The sequence below is a fragment of the Zalophus californianus genome, chromosome 3 (assembly GCF_009762305.2).
Source record: "Zalophus californianus isolate mZalCal1 chromosome 3, mZalCal1.pri.v2, whole genome shotgun sequence".
Taxonomy (NCBI): domain Eukaryota; kingdom Metazoa; phylum Chordata; class Mammalia; order Carnivora; family Otariidae; genus Zalophus; species Zalophus californianus.
The window spans coordinates 89548319-89570057 of NC_045597.1; the positions used below are offsets into that span (position 1 = coordinate 89548319).

Here is a 21739-nt window from a genome sequence, read left to right on the forward strand (position 1 = left end):
ACCTCTCCTTTCACGGGGCCAGTGATGTCTATTCTTATTTGCCCTTTAATCATATAAAGTAACTTAAAACCTTCCCCTCACTTTGGATCAGGTCTAACCCACAGTTCGGTGGTTTCATGCTGTGCCACCAGCTCTGCACTTCCTGCTGACAGTAAGTGCTTCTCCAGCCCAGCTCACTTTAAAACCCAGATCAAAAGCTTTCTTGCCACAAAACAAATCACATTTGACAAAGTCAGATCCCTCCTAAGCCACAATTATATAGATTGACTTGGTAACCTAAGTTAATAGTGATCTGACCCCCCATTTAATGTATTTTGTCGTGTTTTTTAAAAAGTAATTAGGTCTCTTTTTTTTTTGCTTTTTATTTCTTTGTGTGTGGATGAGAAAGGGTTGAAGGATGTGTGGAGGGAGAGAACAAAAATTCTATTTGGCAAATCCCTTTCTGAGATGAGATAGCAGTGTGAACACTATTAAAGCGGGCACTAACCACCCAATCTCCCTCCCAGTTTGGTGGGTTGCCCAGACTTTGGATCCCATAGTAGTACCTCAGGGCAAAGGCTGTTTCCAAGGGTGGGTTGTTTTTGTTTTTGTTTTTGTTTTTGTTTTTTTAGAAAGATTACTTTGTCACCGACAGAACTCATGACATTTGCTTTACTCGGTCTGAGGATGTTCATCAGCATACCTTTCCTATAGTCTTCTTTTCAACTATTGAATTGATCTCTGCTTCTGACATGACAAACATACTAGTAGGACAGCCTTTCTTCCTGTGTATAGGTCAGAGATGTGCATGCTTGAGTTCTGAGCACACACAGGGGTAAAGTGGTCCTTCGTTACCTATGTTACATGTATGCCAAAGGTGTATATGGTTGCCAGGAGTGAGCAGTTTTAAATGGTGCTCAGGACTTGCAGGAAAGTTCCTCTTTGGGAAATAGCTCAAAGGTGAATAGATACAAGGATGCTGTTGAACACATTCCATATGAGGGAGACATAGTTTCATGAAAGTCAAGATTTTACAACCTGGATTTCATCTTGGGTGGCATACCAGGAAGTTTCTTTATAAACATACAGAAGTCTGAATGGGGTAGAGTAGAAGGAATTCATGAACTACTGTGATAAGTGAATGAATGAAGTGAATGAATGAATGAGTGAATGAATGGATGGAGTATGTTATGAAAAAAAATATCCAGCACTTGGAGCACCTGGGTGGCTCAGTCGGTTAAACATCTGCCTTCCACTCAGGTCATGATATCGGGGTCCTGGGTCTGGCTCTCTGCTCAGCAGGGAGTCTGCTTCTTCCTCTCCCATCACGCACCTCCCCACACTCATGCTTTTTCTCTCTCAAATAATAAATAAAATCTTTAAAAAAATGAATGAATGAATGAATAAATTTGTTAATTAATAAAACACTATAAGGAGAATATATATATATATATATATGTGTATATATATATATATATATATATGTCTCCAACCCTGTATACATCCACCTCTTTATAGATTACTTTGTGTGGGGGCGCCTGGGTGGCTCAGATGGTTAAGCGTCTGCCTTCGGCTCAGGTCATGATCCCAGGATCCTGGGATCGAGCCCCACATCAGGCTCCTGGCTCAGTGAGGAGCCTGCTTCTCCTTCTCCCTCTCTCCCTGCTCATGCTTTCTCTCTCTCTCTGTATCTCTGTGTCTCAAATGAATAAATAAAATCTTTAAAAAAAAAAGAGACTAAAACTCTTAAAAAAGATTACTTTGTGTGTATATATATAACTATATGCATATAATTGGCTATCTAACTATCCTACTATATATGTGCACATTATTTATATTGCATATATAAAAATAATAATATCAATATTATCACTAACAACAAATGTTAGCTATTAATTACTTATATGCTAATTTACACTATCCATGTAAACTTTTATAAAATTTTTTATTATGTTAATCACCATCCACTACATTATTAGTTTTTGATGTAGTGTTCCATGATTCATTGTTTGTGCATAACACCCAGTGCTCCATGAAGAACGTGCCCTCTTTAATACCCATCACCCGGCTAACCCATCCTCCCAACCCCCTCACCTCTAGAACCCTGAGGTTGTTTTTCAGAGTCCATCGACTCTCATAGTTCATTTCCCCTCTGATTCCCCCCTTCATTCTTCCCCTCCTGCTAACTTCTCTTTTTTTCCTTAACATATATTACATTATTTGTTTCAGAGGTACAGATCTGTGATTCAACACAGCGCTCACCATAGCACATACCCTCACCAATGTCTATCACCCAGCGACCCCACCCTCCCACCCACCCACACTCCAGCAAACCTCACTTTGTTTCCTAAGATTAAGAATTCCTCATATCAGTGAGGTCATATGATACATGTCTTTCTCTGATTGACTTATTTCACTCAGCATAACACCCTCCAATTCCATCCACGTCAATGAAAATGGCAAGATCTCATTCCTTTTGATGGCTGCATAATATTCCAGTATATATATATATCACTTCTTTTTTTTTAAAAAAAGATTTTATTTATTTATTTGAGAAGGAGAGAGTGAGAGACAGAGAGCACGAGAGGGAAGAGGGTCAGAGAGAGAAGCAGATTCCCCGCTGAGCAGGGAGCACGATGTGGCACTCGATCCCGTGACTCCAGGATCATGACCTGAGCCAAAGGCAATCGCTTAACCAACTGAGCCACCCAGGCACCTATACCACTTCTTCTTTATCCATTCATCTGTCGATGGACATCTTGGCTCTTTCCACAGTTTGGCTATTGTGGACATTGCTGCTATAAACATCGGGGTAAAGATACCCCTTCAGATCCCTACATTTGTATCGTTCGGGTAAATACCCACTAGTGGAATTGCTGGATCATATGGTAGTTCTACTTTCAGCATTATGAGGACCCTATTTACTGTTTTCCAGAGTGGCTGCACCAGCTTGCATTCCCACCAACAGTGTAGGAGGGTTCCCCTTTCTCCACATCCCCGCCAACATCTGTCGTTTCCTGACTTGTTAATTTTAGCCATTCTGACTGGTATGAAGTGGTATCTCAGTGAGGTTTTGATTTGGATTTCTCTGATACCGAGCGATGTTGAGCACTTTTTCATATGTCTGTTGGCCATTTGGATGTCTTCTTTGGAAAAATGTCTGTTCATGTCTTCTGCCCATTTCTTGATTGGATTATTTGTTCTTTGGGTGTTGAGCTTGATAAGTTCTTTATAGATTTTGGATACTAGACCTTTCTCTGATATGTCATTTGCAAATATCTTCTCCCATTCTGTCGGTTGTCTTTTGGTTTAGTTGACTATTTCTTTTGCTGTACAAAAGCTTTTTATGTTGATGAGGTCCCAATAGTTCATTTTTGCCCTTGCTTTCATTGCCCTTGGTGATATTTCTAGGAAGAAGTTGCTGCGGGGAGGTCGAAGAGGTTGCTGCCTGTGTTCTCCTCAAGGATTTTGATGGACTCCTGTCTCACATTTAGGTCTTCCAAACATTTGGAGTCTATTTTTGTCTGTGGTATATAGAAATGATCCAGTTTCATTATTCTGCATGTGGCTGTCCAATTTTCCCAACACCATTTGTTGAAGAGACTGTCTTTTTTCCATTCGACATTCTTTCCTGCTTTGTCGAAGATTAGTTGACCATAGAGTTCAGGGTCCATTTCTGGGCTCTCAATTCTGTCCCATTGATCTATGTGTCTGTTTTTGTGCCAGGACCATACTGTCTTGATGATGACAGCTTTGTAATAGAGCTGGAAGTCCGGAATTTGATGCTGCCAGCTATGATTTTCTTTTTCAACATTCCTCTGGCTATTCGGGGTCTTTTCATGTTCCATACAAATTTTACAATTATTTGTTCCATTTCTTTGAAAAAACTTGATGGTATTTTGACGGGGATTGCATTTAATGTGCAGATTGCTCTAGGTAGCATTGACATCTTCACAATCTTTGTTCTTCCAATCCATGAGCATGGAACGTTTTTCCATTTCTTTGTGTCTTTCTCAATTTCTTTCATGAGTATTTTATAGTTTTCTGAGTACAGATCCTATGCCTCCTTGGTTAGATTTATTCCTAGGTATCTTATGGTTTTGGGTGCAATTGTAAATGGGATTGACTCTTTAATTTCTCTTTCTTCTATCTTATTGTTGGTGTAAAGGAATGCCATTGATATCTGTACATTGATTTTATATCCTGCTACTTTACTGCATTCCTGTATGAGTTCTAGCAGTTTTGGGGTGGAGTCTTTTGGGTTTTCCACATAAAGTATCTTATCATCTGCAAAGAGTGAGAGTTTGACTTCTTCTTTGCCGATTTGGATGCCTTTGATTTCTTTTTGTTGTCTGATTGCTGTGGCTAGGACTTCTAATATTATGTTGAATACCAGTGGTGATAGTGGACATCCCTGCAGGGTTCCTGACCTTAGGGGGAAAGCTCTCAGCTTTTCCCCATTGAGAATGATATTCACTGTGGATTTATCATAGATGGCTTTTATGATACTGAGGTATGTACCCTCTATCCCTATACTCTGAAGAGTTTTGATCAAGAAAGAATGCTATACTTTGTCAAATGCTTTTTCTGCATCTATTGAGAGGAATATGATTCTTGATCTTTCTTTTGTTAATGTATTGTATAATGTTAATGATTTGTGGAGGTTGTACCAACCTTGCAACCCAGGGATAAATCCCATTGGTTGTGGTGAATAATCCCTTTAATGTACTGTTGGATCTCATTGGCTAGTATTTTGGTGAGAATTTTTGGATCCATGTTCATCAAGGATATTGGTCTGTAATTCTCCTTTTTGATGGGGTCTTTGTCTGGTTTTGAGATCAAGGTAATGGTGGCCTCATAAAATGAGTTTGGAAGTTTTCTTTCCATTTCTATTTTTTGGAACAGTTTCAGGAGAATAGGTATTATCCTTCTTGAAATGTTTGGTAGAATTCCCCTTGGAAGCCATCTGGCCCTGGGCACTTGTTTGTTGGGAGATTTTTGATGACTGCTTCAATTTCCTTAGTGGTCATAGGTCTGTTCAGGTTTTCTATTTCTTCCTGGTTCAGTTTTGGTAGTTGATACATCTCTAGGAATGCATCCATTTCTTCCAGGTTATCTAATTTGCTGGCATAGAGTTGCTCATAATATGTTCTTATAATTTCTTTTGTGTTGGTTGTGATCTCTCCTCCTTCATTCATGATTTTGTTGATTTGGGTCATTTCTCTTTTTCTTTTGATAAGTCTGGCCAGGGGTTTATCAATCTTGTTAATTCTTTCAAAGAACCAGCTCCTAGTTTCTTTGATCTGTTCTACTGTTCTTTCAGTTTCTATTTCGTTGATTTGTGATCCAATCTTTATTATTTCTCTTTTCCTGCTGGGTTTAGGCTTTATTTGCTGTTTTTTTCTCTAGCTCCTTTAGGTGTAGGGTTAGGTTGTGTATTTAAGACCTTTCTTGTTTCTTGAGAAAGGCTTGTATTGCTATATACTTTCCTCTTAGGACTGCTTTTGCTGCATCCCAAAGATTTTGGACAGTTGTGTTTTCATTTTCATTGGTTTCCATGAATTTTTTTAATTCTTCTTTAATTTCCTGGTTGACTCATTCATTCTTTAGTAGGATGCTCTCTAGCCTCCATGTATTTGAGTTCTTTCTGACTTTCCTCTTGTGATTGAGTTCTAGTTTCAAAGCAGTGTGGTCTGAAAATAGCAGGGAATAATCCCAATCTTTTGGTACTGGTTGAGACCTGATTTGTGACCTAGCATGTGATCAGTTCTGGAGAATGTTCCATGGGCACTAGAGAAGAATGTGTATTCCGATGCTTTGGGATGGAATGTTCTGAATATGTCTGTGAAGTCCATTTGGCCCAGTGTGTCATTTAAAGTCTTTATTTCCTTGTTGATCTTTTGCTTAGATGATCTGTCCATTCCAGTCAGTGGGGTGTTAAAATATCCCACTATTATTGTATTGTTGTCAATGTGTTCTTTGCTTTTGCTATTAATTGCCTTATATAATTAGCTGTTCCCATGTTAGAGGCATAGATATTTACAATTGTTAGATCTTTTTGTTGGATAGACTATTTAGGTAGGTTATAGTGTCCTTCCTCATCTCTTATTACAGTCTTTGTTTTAAAATCTAATTTGTCTGATATGAGGATTGCCACCCCTGCTTTCTTTTGGTGTCCATTAGCATGGTAAATGGTTTTGCACCCCCTCACTTTCAATCTGGGGGTGTCTTTGGGTCTAAAATGAGTCCCTTGCAGACAGCATATTGATGGGTCTTGATTTTAATCCAGTCTGATAGCCTGTGTCTTTTGATTGGGGCATTTAGCCCATTTACATTCAGGGTAACTATTGAAAGATATGAATTTAGTGCCATTGTATTGCCTGTAAGGTGACTGTTACTGTGTATTTTCTGTACTCCTTTCTGGTCTATGCTGCTTTTAGGCTCTCTCTTTGCTTAGCGGACCCCTTTTAATATTTCCTGGAGGGCTGGTTTCGTGTTTTCAAATTCCTTTAGTTTTTGTTTGTCTTGGAAGCTTTTTCTCTCTCCTTCTATTTTCAGTGTCAGCCTAGGTGGATATAGTATTCTTTGCTGCATATTTTCTCATTTAGTGCTCTGAAGATACCACGCTAGTCCTTTCTGGCCTGCCAGGTCTCTGTGGATAGGTCTGTTGCCCATCTCTCTACCATTTTAGGTTACATATCTCTTCTGCTGAGCTGCTTTCAAGATTTTCTCTTTGTCTCTGAGACTCGTAAGTTTTACTATTAGATGTCGGGGTGTTGACCTATTTTTATTGATTTTGAGAGGGCTTCTCTGTGCCTCCTGGATTTTGATGCCTGTTTCCTTCCCCACATTAGAGAAGTTCTCTGGTATAATTTGCTCCAATATACCTTCTGCCCCTCTCTCTCTTTCTTCTTCCTCTGGGATCCCAATTATTCTAATGTTGTTTCATCTTATCGTATCACTTATCTCTCAAATTCTGTCCTCGTGATCCTGTAGTTGTTTATCTCTCTTTTTCTCAGCTTCTTTATTTTCCATCATTTGGTCTTCTATATCACTGATTCTCTCTTCTGCCTCATTTATCCTAGCAGTTAGTGCCCCCATTTTTTATTGCACCTCATTAATAGCCTTTTGATTTTGCCTTGGTTAGATTTTAGTTCTCTTATTTCTCCAGGAATGGTTTATCTAATAACGTCCATGCTTTTTTCAAGCCCACCTAGTATCTTTAAAATCATGATTCTGAACTCTAGGTCCAACATCGTACTAATGTCCCTATTGAGTGGATCCCTGGCAGACGGCACCACTCTTGTTGTTTTGCTGAGGTGATTTTTTTCATCTGTCATTTTGTCCAGAGAAGAATAGATGAGTGAGAAAACAAAATGCTAACAGGGTAAAATCATCCCCAGAAAATATACCCTAAACAAATCAGAAAAGACCTGAAACTGGGGGAAAAGAAAGGGAAAGAAAGAAAAAAGAAAAAGGAAAAAAAAAAGGAAAAGAAAAAGATGAAAACAAACAAAGACAGAACACAACAAAATAAAGAATATGATCAAATATGATCAGGCTGGTGCATAGATTAGTGCCACACACTAGATTTGGGGCATATTTTTGACTCTTAGATGAAAGTGCCTCCCAAAATTTTAAAGAAAGAAAAACTTATATATGTACAAAATAAGGGCTGATACGATGAAGGGACGGAATATGAATGTAAAGATGAAAAGTGTAAAAAATTTTATAAAAGGAATTGATAAGAAGTTGTTTGAAAAAGGAAAGAAGAGGATTCAAAAAAAGGCAGGGGGGTAGAATGTGATCAGGCGGGAGACTAGAACAAAGCCATACACTAGAGATTTAGGGTAATTTTTGAGATGTTAGAAGAAACTGTATCTCAAAATTTTAAAGAGAGAACAACATATATATATATATATATATATATATATATATATATATATATATATGCCAAAAATAAGGGTAACTACTATGAAGGGATAGAATATGACTCTAAAAATGAAAAATAAAAATGTTTTTTTAAAAAAGGGATTGATAAGATGTTAGTTGAAAAAGGGAAAAAGACAAATTCAAAAAAAAAAGACAGTTAAAAAATTAATTTTGAAAGACTAAAGAATCATGGTGAAAAGCCATGGATTCTATGTGCAGTATTCCCCTAGCTCTCGAGTTCTGCCATTCTCATTGATCGGTAAACTTGGTCTTGGCTGGCTGTTCTTGCTGATCTTCTGGGGGACGGGCCTGTTGCCGTGGTTCCCAAACGTCTTTGCCAGAGGAGGAATTGCCCTGCCTTTGCCAGTCCAGGCTAAGTAATCTGTTTGGGTTTGCTCTCGGGAGCTTTTGTTCCCTGGAAGCTTCCCGTACAGCTTTGGAGGATGAGAGTGAAGATGGCGGCCCCCAATCTCTGCCTGAGAGGAACCGAGAACTCGGGTCCTGCTCCTCAGTGCGCCCCCAGAGAAAAGCAGTCACTCCCGTCTCCCCGGTCTCCAGCCACAGTCCATCCTCACCCAGCCTGTGACTGAGCATTTTTATCTCTGGCATAGGACCCTATGTGGAGTCTCCAAAGGCAGCAGATCCCTGCGGTGCGCTCCCGCGCCGCTCCTCCCATGGGAGGAAGGGGAGTCTCCCCAGATCTGCCGCTTGTTGGGTCCCTACTGGAGAAGCAGTGGCCCGACTGTGCCACAGAGCACGGTTTATGTCAACCCCGAGCTGACAGCCCACGCCTCGGCTCTGTCTCTGCAGCCGGCTTCCCCGCTCCAATCCCTGGGAGCTCTGCCGCACTCAGGCACTCCTGGTCTTTCTGTGACCCTGAGGGTCCTGAGACCACACTGTCCCGCGAGGGTTCCACCCCCCCACCCCACCCCCCCACCCCCCGCTTAGCCACTGGAGCAACGCCCCTCAGCAGAGCAGACTTCTAAATATTCCAGATTTTGTTCTCCAGGGCTCTATCACTTGCCAGCAGTGGCTGACAGAGGCCCCCTCCCCCGCCGTCTATCTTCCTGAATATTGCCTCGGATTCACTTCTCCGCACGTCCTACCTTCCAGAAAGTTGTTGCTTTTCTGTTCAGAGAGTTGTTGCTATTCTTTTCTTCGATCTCCTGTTGAGTTCGTAGGTGTTCAGAATGGTTTGATCCCTATTCAGCTGAATTCCTGAGACCAGACGAAATCCAGGTCTCCTACTCCTCCACCATCTTGCTCCGCCCCCACACTATCCATGTAAACTCTTTACGAATAGTATTTGTGCCTATTTTTGCCAACTATGTGCTGCAGTTCTAACAGAGTGCCTAGCACATAGTAGGTGCTCAATAAACATTAATAGAAGCATTTCTTATTTATGAATTCATCAACCGAGCAGTTTGGAACTCTTGTTGCATTTCAGAATCAGCTGGAAAGCTTGTATTTCTTTACTTCATCAATATCCACCCTTGGGCCCCATTTCAGACAATTAATTCAGAATATCTGAGGTATGAGCTCAGGCAGTGTTACTTATAAAGCTATCCAGGTGATTCAAATGTACAGCTCTTGGATAAGAACCAGTGATCGAACCTCTCCTTGAGGCTGTGTTAAATTCCCCCTGAGGGCAATGGTTGGACCCAGGGAGTGAAGGGGAGGCTGCCAGCCCTGGCAGGTTTGCTAGAGGATGAATTCTAGGCCAATGTATCTCAACTTTCTGAGAGTGAATTTCCTGCATGGCCTTCCTGATTTAGACTCTAGTTGGGAGAAGAAAGAGAGGTCAACATCCTCTCTGCACACACTCATGCTGTCCTTGGGCTCAGGCACACAGATTCCCTAGTGAGCAAGATAATTATAATAAATTGGAGCAGAGACATCTGTGCTCTGTCAATATCTGTCCACTAGGGGACAAACTGACATATGATCAGACTCAGAGCTTCCCCAGAAACTGCCCAGGTGCTACTAGGCAGTAATGACTTTCTGTCAATGTACAGTTGGATGGGATTGGAAAAACTCTGGCCCTGGATGCCCCATCGGAAAACCATATTAAAATCTTCCAATCTGTGTTTCTTCCTGAAATGGCAAGTGAACCTCCCTGCTCCAGTCCAGCTCTCTACCCTGCAGTGAGAAGTATCTTTTGAATGTGAAATTCTCCCTCCGTCTGCACATAATGTGTCAAGGCAGGCATTACTTATTCACTTTACAGATAAAGAACTGAGGTCAAGAAGAGGTTGGTGATTTGTAGACAATCACAGAGTTGGCAAGCAAATGCCATAGACAGGACTCGAACCCTGACCAATTTGTTTCCAAGTCTCTTTCTAATATAGCCCTTTTAACCCATGTTAGTGAACCAATTTGCTCATGGGGTGGTTAGGAGCAAAACTTGGTTTTGAATGACTTGGATTTGAATCAAAGCATCTCCCCTTCCTAACTGTGTGGTTTTAAGCAAGTTACACAACTTTTCTGAGCCTCAGCAACCCTATCTGAAATTAAAAGGTAATACTACTCATCTTTTAGTATCTTTCTGAAGAAAAATATCTTAATATAGGTGAAATGCTTTATAAAATTCTTGGCCCATGGTATTCAGCAAAAAGGTAGTGTTAGTACACAATTGTTATTAATATTTTCCTGCTGGGTCTTTGATTGGTTATTCTTTTTCCTTTAGAATAGCATTCTTTAAAATTTATGTTTTATTTAAATTCAATGTAATTAACATGTAGTATATTATTAACTTCAGGGGTAGAATTTAGTCATTCATCAGTGGCATATAACACCCAGTGCTCATTACATCACATACTCCTCCTTAATGTCCATCACCCAGTTACTCCATGCCACCATCCAACTCCCCTTCAGCAACCCTCAGTTTGTTCCCTTAGTTAAGAGTCTCTTTTAGCATTCTTAAACTCCTTTCTTAACACAACCATACAACTTGCTAACTTAAATTACTGATCCCATTATAACAGAATACCTGTGAAATGTAGTACAAAACAAATATCAAATGTACAAACAAAAATTCCAAATCACCCTCATGATTAATGAAAATTCAAAATTATAAATCAAAATGTCAACAAGTTAGAAAAATAAAATGGTGAAAAGTAAAATCAGGGCACCTGGGTGGCTCAGTTGGTTAAGCGACTGCCTTCGGCTCAGGTCATGATCCTGAAGTCCCAGGATCGAGTCCCACATCGGGCTCCCCGCTCAGCAGGGAGTCTGCTTCTCCCTCTGACCCTCTTCCTTCTCGTGCTCTCTATCTCTCATTCTCTCTCTCTCAAATAAATAAATAAAATCTTTAAAAAAAAAAGAAAAAGTAAAATCATTCTGCACTTCATATCTATAACACAATGACCAGTTATAGCTTATTCCAGAATGCAAAGATGGGCCAATACTGGAAAACTTACTAATATGATGGGCCTCATATTATCAATGAGAAGATATAGTCAGGGTTAATTAATATGAACTCTTAACAGATCAGTATACCTCTTAAAGTTGTGTATCCATTTTTTTTCTCAACTTGAAAAAGAGTTTATAATGTTCCCTAGATATAAAAACATACAAATATAATCAGACGTTAATAATCTTAAAAAGTAAAAAAATAAATTTTAACAATCTTTAAAAAGTAAAAAGTTCAATTATACAACTATATATATATGTATATGTGTACATATACATATATATATCATAAAAGTCAACCAAATCTGATTAAAAATATATCTATCTAGATACCCAACATTATATTTGTTAAAGACATTTCACGTAAGAAATCAGTTAAGTGTCGTCTTCTCTTACTTCCATCATATGTTGTAAAGATACACACCCAACATTTAACCACAGCTATCTCTAGCTGGTAGGCTTACACATTATTTGCATTTTCTTACTTGAAGTTATTGAAGGGAATATATCAGTAGATTTAATTCATGTTTATTATAAACATGCTACTGTAATAATATATTTTGGCAGCTATTTATGTTAGATACATGAAATACAAAAAGAAAGCAATTAAAAAACTTAATTTCACAAAGGCCTCTCATAATAATCAGAGAAGAATATTGTGGGTTGGGGAGATAAGAACCAGCATACGTTGATATCCATTATGCATAGGGAAACATGGTTTAATTCCATTTTAACCCTCTCTTCCCATTCTTCTTCTGAACAGTGCTCTTGGACACGATCCCAGTGAATGGAAGCACTCTCTTTCTTCCATTTCCCCACACTGTGCTTATTCAGGGCTTGCCTTTAGAGTTTCAGTCACCTTACTCACCAACTCTTCGGTTGAGTTGAGCTGGGCTATGAGTACCCGTGAGGTCTGAGGAACTGGAAAAAGCCATTGGAGAGAGTAGGGATGCTAACGGGTCATCACAGTTGTCTATAACGATAAGAGAGAAAGAAAGCAAATTCTATTAGCAAGATATAGCCCGTAAAGAGAGGAATCATGGCATTAGCCACCATCATTTTTTAACTACTGCTCTGAACAAGGCCAGTACCACTTGTTTCCATGTGCTATTTCATTTACTCCTCACAGTCCTGAAAGACAGGTATAAATTTCTTTCACAGTTGGAGACACTGACTTTCAGAGATGTTAAGAAAGGTATCCAAGGTCACAACGCTAGAAAATAGTGTAGCCAGAAATCTCACTGATTTGTTTATCATCTGCTCCTTTAATCAATCACTTGAACAAAGCTTCAATTTATGGTTTTTGAGCTTATTCTAGAAGAAGGGAGACTATTGAAGGGAAGATACAATAGTTTACATGTTCTCCCATCTTCAGTCCCTGAGGACTCCTGCCATAGGTGTATCTAGATGGATAGAATGGTTTAGAATGTCTCACTCCCAGTTGTGTGAAAATCTTTGGAAATTGAAAGACTAAGTCTAATAACTAATTTCTATTCCACAAAGTAAAGGAGAATAGTCCTCGATCTTGTACAATATTGAATCTGATATTTATTTCAGAAGCAGTCCTTCTACCCTTCCCTAATGTAACAGGAGTATCTTTAAGGTTTCTTTGATGTTGTCTAAATGTGGAACAGGATGGGGTCATGGGGAGAGATGTGGTCCTGACAACATAGACCTGTTCCTCCAGACTGACCATGCAATCTCATGCACAGGACCCTGCTCTTCACATAGCAAACTGGTCATCTAAATGTTCTGTAACCATTCATTTGTTTGCATTTTACACTAAATGGCACACTTTTTGTGGGACTTTAGCAAATAATCTGATACATAATAACCCTTCAATAAAGGTTTGTTGAAAGAAATGGACGGGGAAGGAAGGAAGGAACGAAGGAAGGAAGGAAGGAAGGAAAGAAGGAAGGAGGGAAGGAAGGAAGGAAGGAGGAAGGAAGGAAGGAAGGAAGGAAGGAAAGAAGGAAGGAAGGAAGGAAGGAAGGAAAGAAAGAAGGAAGGACTTAGTTCACACAACAGTACCCACATGTTTTTCCTATTTTTCCATTTTGTACACAACTGACTTTTCAGGACATTGCAAAATGATATCATTGAATCTAGACATATCTCATTCAAACATGATTTTATGTCATTCAGTTTGAAGGTAAACTTCATGTATTAAAGGCTCTCAAGAAAACCGATTTGTTTCTTTTTTTTTTTTAATGTACATTGGATAGGAGGCTCTTTGTTTATCTAGAAAATTCTAAGAGAGGACTATTTCATCTAACTCCAGGGAAATTAATGAGAAACATAAGGATTGAATTTTTGTTTGTTAAATGTGTTAAAAAATCAACTGGCAAAGTGTATTTTGAGTTTTTCCCCAAACACAAATGTTTGAAAAATATTTTTAGGTATTTGACAAACAGAAAATAGAGCCAGATCCTCACTAAGAGGAATGACATTAAAAATCATAGCAAGGACACCTCTGCAGTTATGGTCATTCTGCGAATAGAAAGCAGAGCTCACGGGGTGCCTGAGTAGCTCAGTTGGTTAAGTGTCTGCCTTCTGCTTGGTTCATGATCCTAGGGTCCTGGGATCAAACCCCACATTGGGCTCCCTGCTCAGCAGGGGAGTCTGCTTCTCCCTCTCCCTCCTTCCCCACTTGTGCTCTCTCTCTCTCTGTATGTCTCTCAAATAAATAAATAAAATCTTTAAAAAAAAAGAAAGAAAGAAAGCAGAGCTCAGGGCCACTTTATTCCAGGCATAAGATGCAGGTGAGGGGAGGTGCATACACACTTCCAGTATGTTTATTTGGAAACACAGATTGGTTACACTATTTATATATTAGCAAACAATTTGGATGTGATTCAGATCTTACATTTGCTTATACCCTTCTCATCATCAGGAAACATTAGGTGAATATAGGAAACTGAACTCAGTCGAACTGAGCCCCATGGAAATACACTATACCCGTACACATGCCCACAACAAATACCACACCACATCAGACTTCGCAGCTATGCTAGGAGCCACACCTCTCTGCATCTGTAGTTAAACCATCTTCCAATTTCAGGTAACACTCCTCACACTACTTCTGATAGCTCACAACCCATCTGACACCCACCTCCACAAGCAAGTTTAAGATTCTTTTTAAGTACCATGTTTATTATAGCATTTAAGTATTCCTTAAACATATAGCATGTATAATGCAATGTTACCACTTTTATTAGGTCCTTAGGATATTTTTAAGATGTTGCCAGTGACATTTGAGCTTTGTGCCCCTAACCTTATGTTTCTCCTAAAGTAGGAATAGAAGAGACTGAATTGTTTCAATTTAATTCAGTCCAAAAAGTATTTATAAGGACATACTTTATGCTTGATCTTGGACAAGCACTGGGGATAGAATTGAGTAAAATTGAATCTCAGACCTCACAGAGCTCAGAGACCTTTGAGAAATAGAAAGAATAAATAAATAAATGCATACATACATAAATAAATAAATAATAAGTAAATCTGATTAGAAGGTTTACGAGAATTTCACCAGGGTTACACCCAAGCCAGTAAAATGGGGACCCAACTCTATAGACATCTAGGCAAGTGATCTGCTCCATCTCCTCCAGCCCTGTGCAGTCTTCCCTTTCACAAGTTGCTGGCCTCAGGGAGAGATTAGCTTCCAAAGCTTCTTGGCCTCGTGACCCCAACTGCCATTTTCCCCACTAGCCATTTCCTCTTCCAAATTGTTCCTTCCTTGTATCTCAGTTTATGGAATCAGTGCTTCCACTTTGGAAATTAGTAAACCCATTGTAAAAGATCTGTGCTAAAGGGAAGGTCCAAAGGAAATTGTTCAGGACTCCTCTCATCACAGACTCAATGCATTGCAAGAATGGCTTTTAGATAACATGGTTGAATATTGTCCTACCCCTAAAAGTGAAAATAATGGGAAAATTTCAAATTGGAAAGGAAGAAACACCTCTCCTCCCCAGCTAGTACGTAGCTCCCTCTGTCTTCTCAATGTCACCTAAATTGAGAATAAACCAGGCCTCTAATCAAATTAATCCTGGTCATTGGGAATTAGGAATTTGCCTGTATAACCATTCTAAATCCAAAAGAGTGCATTATTTTTAGACATCTGTCCTATTCTTAAAGCAGAAGAGAAATGATCTAGCATAAATGAGAACAGTTTATACATATTTTAGTTCATGATTTGGGACCATCAGGAATAGTGGAAATTATCAGGAAGGCTAAAGCTAGAAGCTCGTCATTCTAGATTGGTTTCTTCTCTTGCCTTGGTGACTCCACTTAATACAGTCATATGTACTAAGCAGTATCTCCTTTGTCTGTAAAATCAAGACTGTCATCTCTACACATCCAGCCACAAAATCGTCTTAGAAAAGAATGAGAAGATATGGGAAAATATGGAGGAAAATCCCCTTTAAAGGGTAAAGCACAGAATAAAACCAGGAAGCACTATAATAATTGTCTGTAATATTTGCCATAATCAAGAACAACCTTTTCAACAATTTTATTTCTGAGACCTTGTCTCTATGTCACAATACCTACTCAATAATTGATGTCACCAATAGCTATTTTGCACTAAAGGTTGACAAAGGGCCAGATGAGAAGAAGAATATGAAATGGAGGGGAAACGAGGGGGTGAAGAATCACCGGAGAGTGAGAACAACATTGTATGGGGCAGTCCTCCCACTCTGTGGATCAGCAGCCTTGCCGAGACTGGGCCAACATCACACCAAACACATGGCTGGGAAGGAAAGAAACAAAGCACCATCTGCTCCACCATTCCTGCAGGCTTTAAATAAGCAAACCCATGTTGTCATTACATTTTAGGCACCACTCATATCTCTGCCTTCTGACAGTATGTCTGCACAACACTAAATCCAACAGTCAGTTCCTCCAAAAGTGCAGTGGATGTTTATCTGTATTTACATGAGGAAAGAGGAAAGGGTGAAGAAACTCAGGTGGGCAGAGGGATGTTTGAAATTTGGGGAAAACACACTAAGGGACTAAAGTCAGGCTTTCAAGAGGACACACAACCTGAGACAGACCTTCATAATTTTACTAGAATATCATTTTCCACACTTGATGGATGCATTGGCATAGTAGAATATTTTCAAAACACACTCTTAAAAAGCCCATGGATGGGGCTTGTCTTTAAAAGATATTTCACAGGGTTGCCTGGGTGGCTCAGTTGGTTGTGTTGGACTCTTGGTTTTGGCTCAGGTTATCATCTCAGAGTCCTGAGATCAAGCCCCATATTGGACTCCACACTTCTCTCTCCCTCTTCCTCAGCCCCTCCCTCTCTTGCTCGGGTGCTCTGTCTCTCTCTCTCTCTCAAATAAATAAATAAATCTTTAAAAAAATAAAAGATTTTTTTTTTGCAAAAAGGAGATAAAGTTAAAAGGCTATTATTAAAAAATGCAAACTCATGTGTGACTTATTAATTCTCCATTTTTCCTCAGCAGATAACCTCTTTGCCATCTTTACTGTTTTCCTTTATAAGGTAAAGGCCACTTCCTACTCCACCCCATGCCCAGGCAGACAAAAATCCATGCCTATGAGTATGATGGAAAGTAGCTCAGCTATTTCTAATCAGTAACTGCTGAACAACACCATTCTTATTTGCAAATGACTTAGCCTTACATTCATAGACTAAGAGGATACCAAAACTCAAGGAACCTCTGAGGTGGTGAAATTCAAGCCCTTCACTTTACAAATGAGGACCTCAGGGTTTAGGGAGATAATGAGTCTGCTCAGGATTATTCAGTTCACTGAGGGACTAGCCTGGACCAAAGCTCAGATTTCCTTACTCCCAGATGGTGACCACTGGCTCAGAGTTACCTGCCATGTCTGCATAAGTCCGGTAATCATTATTACATTATTTTTCATAACATTTGTTTTAATGAATAACTTTCTTTGTGCAAAAGGAAGGGCAGAGTTGCATCTCCTAGATAACAGAAGAAAAAAAAAAAAACAGTGAAGAATAGCCTAGGATTTTCAAAAGAATTTGAATGTTTTCTCTGTTTTTCTTGCCTTCTTATTTCTTCCTTCAATACCAAAAAGAAAAAAAAATAAAGGGAGGATTAAAAAAATAAGAAGAGAAAAAGAAAAGTGACTTGTTTCTTTATGAATATTTGTGTGGCTCCTCAAGTCAAGCATTTTACCTGATATTTTCAGTATGAAGAAGTGGGGATTTTTCATTCTTTAATATATATGTACAGTTATATACCAAAGGTCTTCTATCATTAATTAAAAGGTAAATGCACAAAAGAGAATTTTGAGTAAATATGATATTTAGACAGCTTTTTAGAAATTGTCATTAACTCTTTATGATTCTACTTTAAGTATCATTTTTTGTTACCAACATATATTTTTATTCATTATTATTAAATTACCAATAGAGTAACAGATGGCCCCAAAGTTAAATTGTGAGTATCATCTTGATTACCACAGTAAATTGTCTGTATATGGGGATTTGGAGCTTAAAAGATTCACTTGTATTTATAGGTGAGATAAAATTCCTCTTAGCATTGCACACTTAATGGCCTACTTTGTTTAAAAGACATAAAGCATGCATTTTGTGTAGTGCCTACAACAGTGCTTAGAAGTGACAACTCATGCTTTTAGCTTCATTTATTTTTCCCCTTGCTACCTATAATTTCACTTAGTAAACAACAAAAATAAATACTCTAATATTACTCTTGAATCTGACCCCGTCCCCATTTTCCACCATGAAATCCTAAAAAATAAATTATTTCATAATGAACAGAACAAGAAACATGGCTCTCTAAAATGAGTCATGAAAAGGTTAAACTTTCTCTGTCCTGACATCCATCTCCAATTTAATGCAGCCTCTGCCTTTTGAAGACCTGCTGAATACACATGGTTGTGCTCTTTGTTGTAGGAAGACAGAATTAAAGTCAAAGACACAGTTCCTGAGCTCAAGAAACCAAGCATCTACTTTGGGTTGAAAGATAATCTATATATAGATATCTATATATAGATATATATATTTTTAAGAAGCTCCTTATATTTATGAACAATTCCATGCAAAAGACCTTTGACCTGGGATCCAGGAATCCTGGGCTCTCTTCTACCTTCCCTGTGAACATGCTCTCATTTTACCTTTCTTTGTTTCAGATTCCTCAACTGTAAATGGCAGGGATTATTGTTCATTTGTTCAATCAACAAACCTTAACTGAGGCGCATTCTCAGCATCTGAGTGTCTGTCAGGCTTTAAAGGTAGTAAAGGCAATTAGAGCAAATTCCTCAAACGGGGGAGATGGGCACTCCACTTGCTGTGCTGCCCTGGTGATTGGTGATGGATGGGGGCCAGCAGGCTACAGGAGCTTCTAGGAGGAGAGGCTAGTCCTGTCTAGGGATTGACAAGAGAACTCTGGGATATTTTCCCACCTTAAAAGAAATTCTATTCACAATTTTATGTTAGATTTGATTTGGAGGTACTGTCGTTCAATTGTAAGTGGTTTGCTAGGACTATGTCATAATCAAACACAGTAAGTATACCAGCAAGGCAGCAGTGTCAGCCTCTGGCACAGCTGTCTGTCTAGGATGTCAACAAGAGAGAAACCATCATTCCTACTGTTTGGATGAGGCAGCCACAAGGGTTTTAGTCTATTTCACACTCTAGTCAATATCTATGCTGGGCTTTGAACCAAGGTCAGTGTGATTCTTTGCATATTGTCTGTTTGAAAATTGGCTTCCAATTCCTAAAAATGACAGCAGGAATGCCTCCTAGATGCGCAGGGGCGAGTCCTCCATTTGACTGTCTTATGTGAATTTAGCCCTTCTTGGATTTTTAAGAATGTCCCCACATGAACGTCCCATAATTAGCCCAAACTCAAAATATCCCTCTAAATATGTTTTTCTAAGTTGTTTTCCTCTCATATTACTCCATTTCACCCCCAGACTGCCACTGATGGATTTTTTTTTTTGATTCTCAGTTTAGGAATATTGGGTTCACAATTGACCACTTTATTTTTCTATTCTAACCTTAAATAGATTTTATCAATGACTCAATCTAACTGAAGAAGTGTTTCTTAAGTCCCTCATGTGTGAGGCATATGATATACATACTAATCATGGGGTGATGTAAAGCATACAAATATCTGGTAGAGCGAGGATATTATTTTACTCTAGCACGTAGTGTCCAGTACTACATTTATGTTCAATATTTGTTGAATAAACTGTTGAAGGAAAGATCTCTCAGATTTGCACTCATTTTTTTTCCTCTCGCTTGTCCACTACTTGGTCCCATACCAGGTTTTTTGAACACCATGTTACATTTTTTGCAACCACCTTCCCAGTTTACCACTTGTGTCTATCCTCATTCAGTCATCAGTTTTAAACCCCTCTTTTCAACGTGTTTCTCTCGCCAAGCCCTACTAGTATGTTAGCCTCAACTTTGGCTTCCAGATGTGGCATCACAAAGATGAAGGAACAAAGAGAGTGTTTTGAGCACATAAGAGGTCCCAGCTGAGCATAAGGTCAGGGTGTCATTGATGGGGTCAAAGAATCAGAAACTGAGATCCAGTCAGCAGAGTCAAGAGTAAGAAGCCTGTTGCTGAGATCAGCTTCCATCAGAGAACAAGAACCATGACCCCCAAAAACATGACTTGTGGTGTCTAAATTCAAATATGCTGAAGTTATTAAACCTTTAGGATTATGAATGTTGCTTCATAGAGGAGCTGGCTTAGCTAGAAGACATGAAATCTTTGATGGGTAGAAAAGGCAAGATTCATAAATAAAAAGGATTAGAAATTTCTTGAATATGAGAAGCTGATATTGGTGACTAGATTATTCTTAAAAGCAAATGATAAAGAAAAGCGAAACTTTGAAATAATTAAATTTTACCTATTAAAAATCTAAATCCAACTTTTTTCTATACACCTCTATTCCTTTCTTCCCATCCGCAACTATCAATACTCCACATAGAACACACCTATCAACATTACACACAACTCACAGCACACACACACACACATCATTGCAAAGTACAGTGTCAATCAGGTTTGGAATTTATTAGGTTTTTAAGTAAAGCTAAAAATTGAATGAGTGGGATATATAGAATGAAGATTATGAAAATAGGAAAAATAAGATCACAGGTTTAAAAAATTAAAAGTACAGATTATGTCTTTTTATTTTAAAAAGTGCATTGCTTAAAGGATTATGCATGGAATATTAAGGTGAAAGAATAGAGACAAATGAAGAATTATGAAGATAGTGTTTCTGCCAATTCAATGCTCAAATTTATTTTCTGGAGCTGTGTCTTTTTCAGTAGATATTTATTCTTTCTTTGAATACAATGAAGCTAAACTTCCAGTAGCTACTCCTGATCCTGCATCAAGTAATTCTAAATTACATTGAAAATTCTGGTTACTCTGAAAACCCTGATTTTAAAGTGCAGATCAATCAATCCTTAGACATTTGCAAAACCCTCTTCATCTTTAATGGGTATAGGCACAGAGTTTCTAAAGGAAACACCAACATCTCTGTGTGTCATCAATCTGCTCATTGGAATTGAGGGAGAAGGCCTGATTAAAAAAGATAGGCTTGGGTTGGAAATTGGCCAGCTGGCTGACAGCACAACCCAATGAGGTCGATGCCAACCATTTATGAGTGGATGGGATAAACATGGATAATGTGAACAAATATTGATCTTTATTGGTCTTTTAGATGAAAAAATAATGACAGCCCAGAGACAGAATCAGTAGTCTTTCAAGATCATAATCTGGCTCTGTGTGTGTGTGTGTGTGTGTGTGTGTGTGTTCTTTCTGGACCAGTTGGAGACTGTAGTATATTTGGAAAGAGCCCAGACATTGGATTCCAGCCCAGTCTGAATTCAGATCCTGACTCCATAGCTTACTAATTATACATCCTTCGGGATGTTATTTAATCTCAGTCTTCTCTATGTATAATGGGGATAATAAGTATACACAGGCTTGTTATGAGAACAAAAAGAGACAATTCATGTAAAATATTTAACCCAGTGGTTGGCACATGGCTAGATATGTGTTCATTCCTTCACTTGCTGTCACTCTTTCTACCTCAGATTCAAGCTCACCCTCTCCAGTTGCAGTCATTGCATTTGACAAATGACATTTTTTACACTTTATTATGTATTTTAGACTTTTCCCATCAAGATGGTTTTAACACTGCTTCTTTATCAGCATTTCAGGGCTCTTGAGATAATTCTGTACCAAGAGCTATTCTGTTTATGCATTACTTATGCTCCAAGACCAAACCCAGTACACTTTCTAAGTTTTATCACTTTTTTTTTTCTTGCATTCAATAACAGTTCTTAAGCACAATGTGCCAGGCATCATGCTCTCTGGTCCATTATACTGGTGAGTCTTTTTTTTTTTTTAATTTTATTTACTTATTTAAGAGAGAGAGA

The 21739-nt window shown here is 38.7% G+C and overlaps 1 protein-coding gene across 1 annotated transcript in view; it reads right to left on the minus strand.

Moving 5' to 3' along the window:
• CNTNAP5 (contactin associated protein family member 5) overlaps nucleotides 1–21739 on the minus strand; it is an 859701-nt gene that overhangs the window by 668657 nt on the left and 169305 nt on the right. The window contains exon 2 of the mRNA XM_027590999.2: nucleotides 12191–12295. Within this exon, the coding sequence (XP_027446800.2) occupies nucleotides 12191–12295 (105 nt within the window). The remainder of the gene's footprint in view (nucleotides 1–12190; nucleotides 12296–21739) is intronic.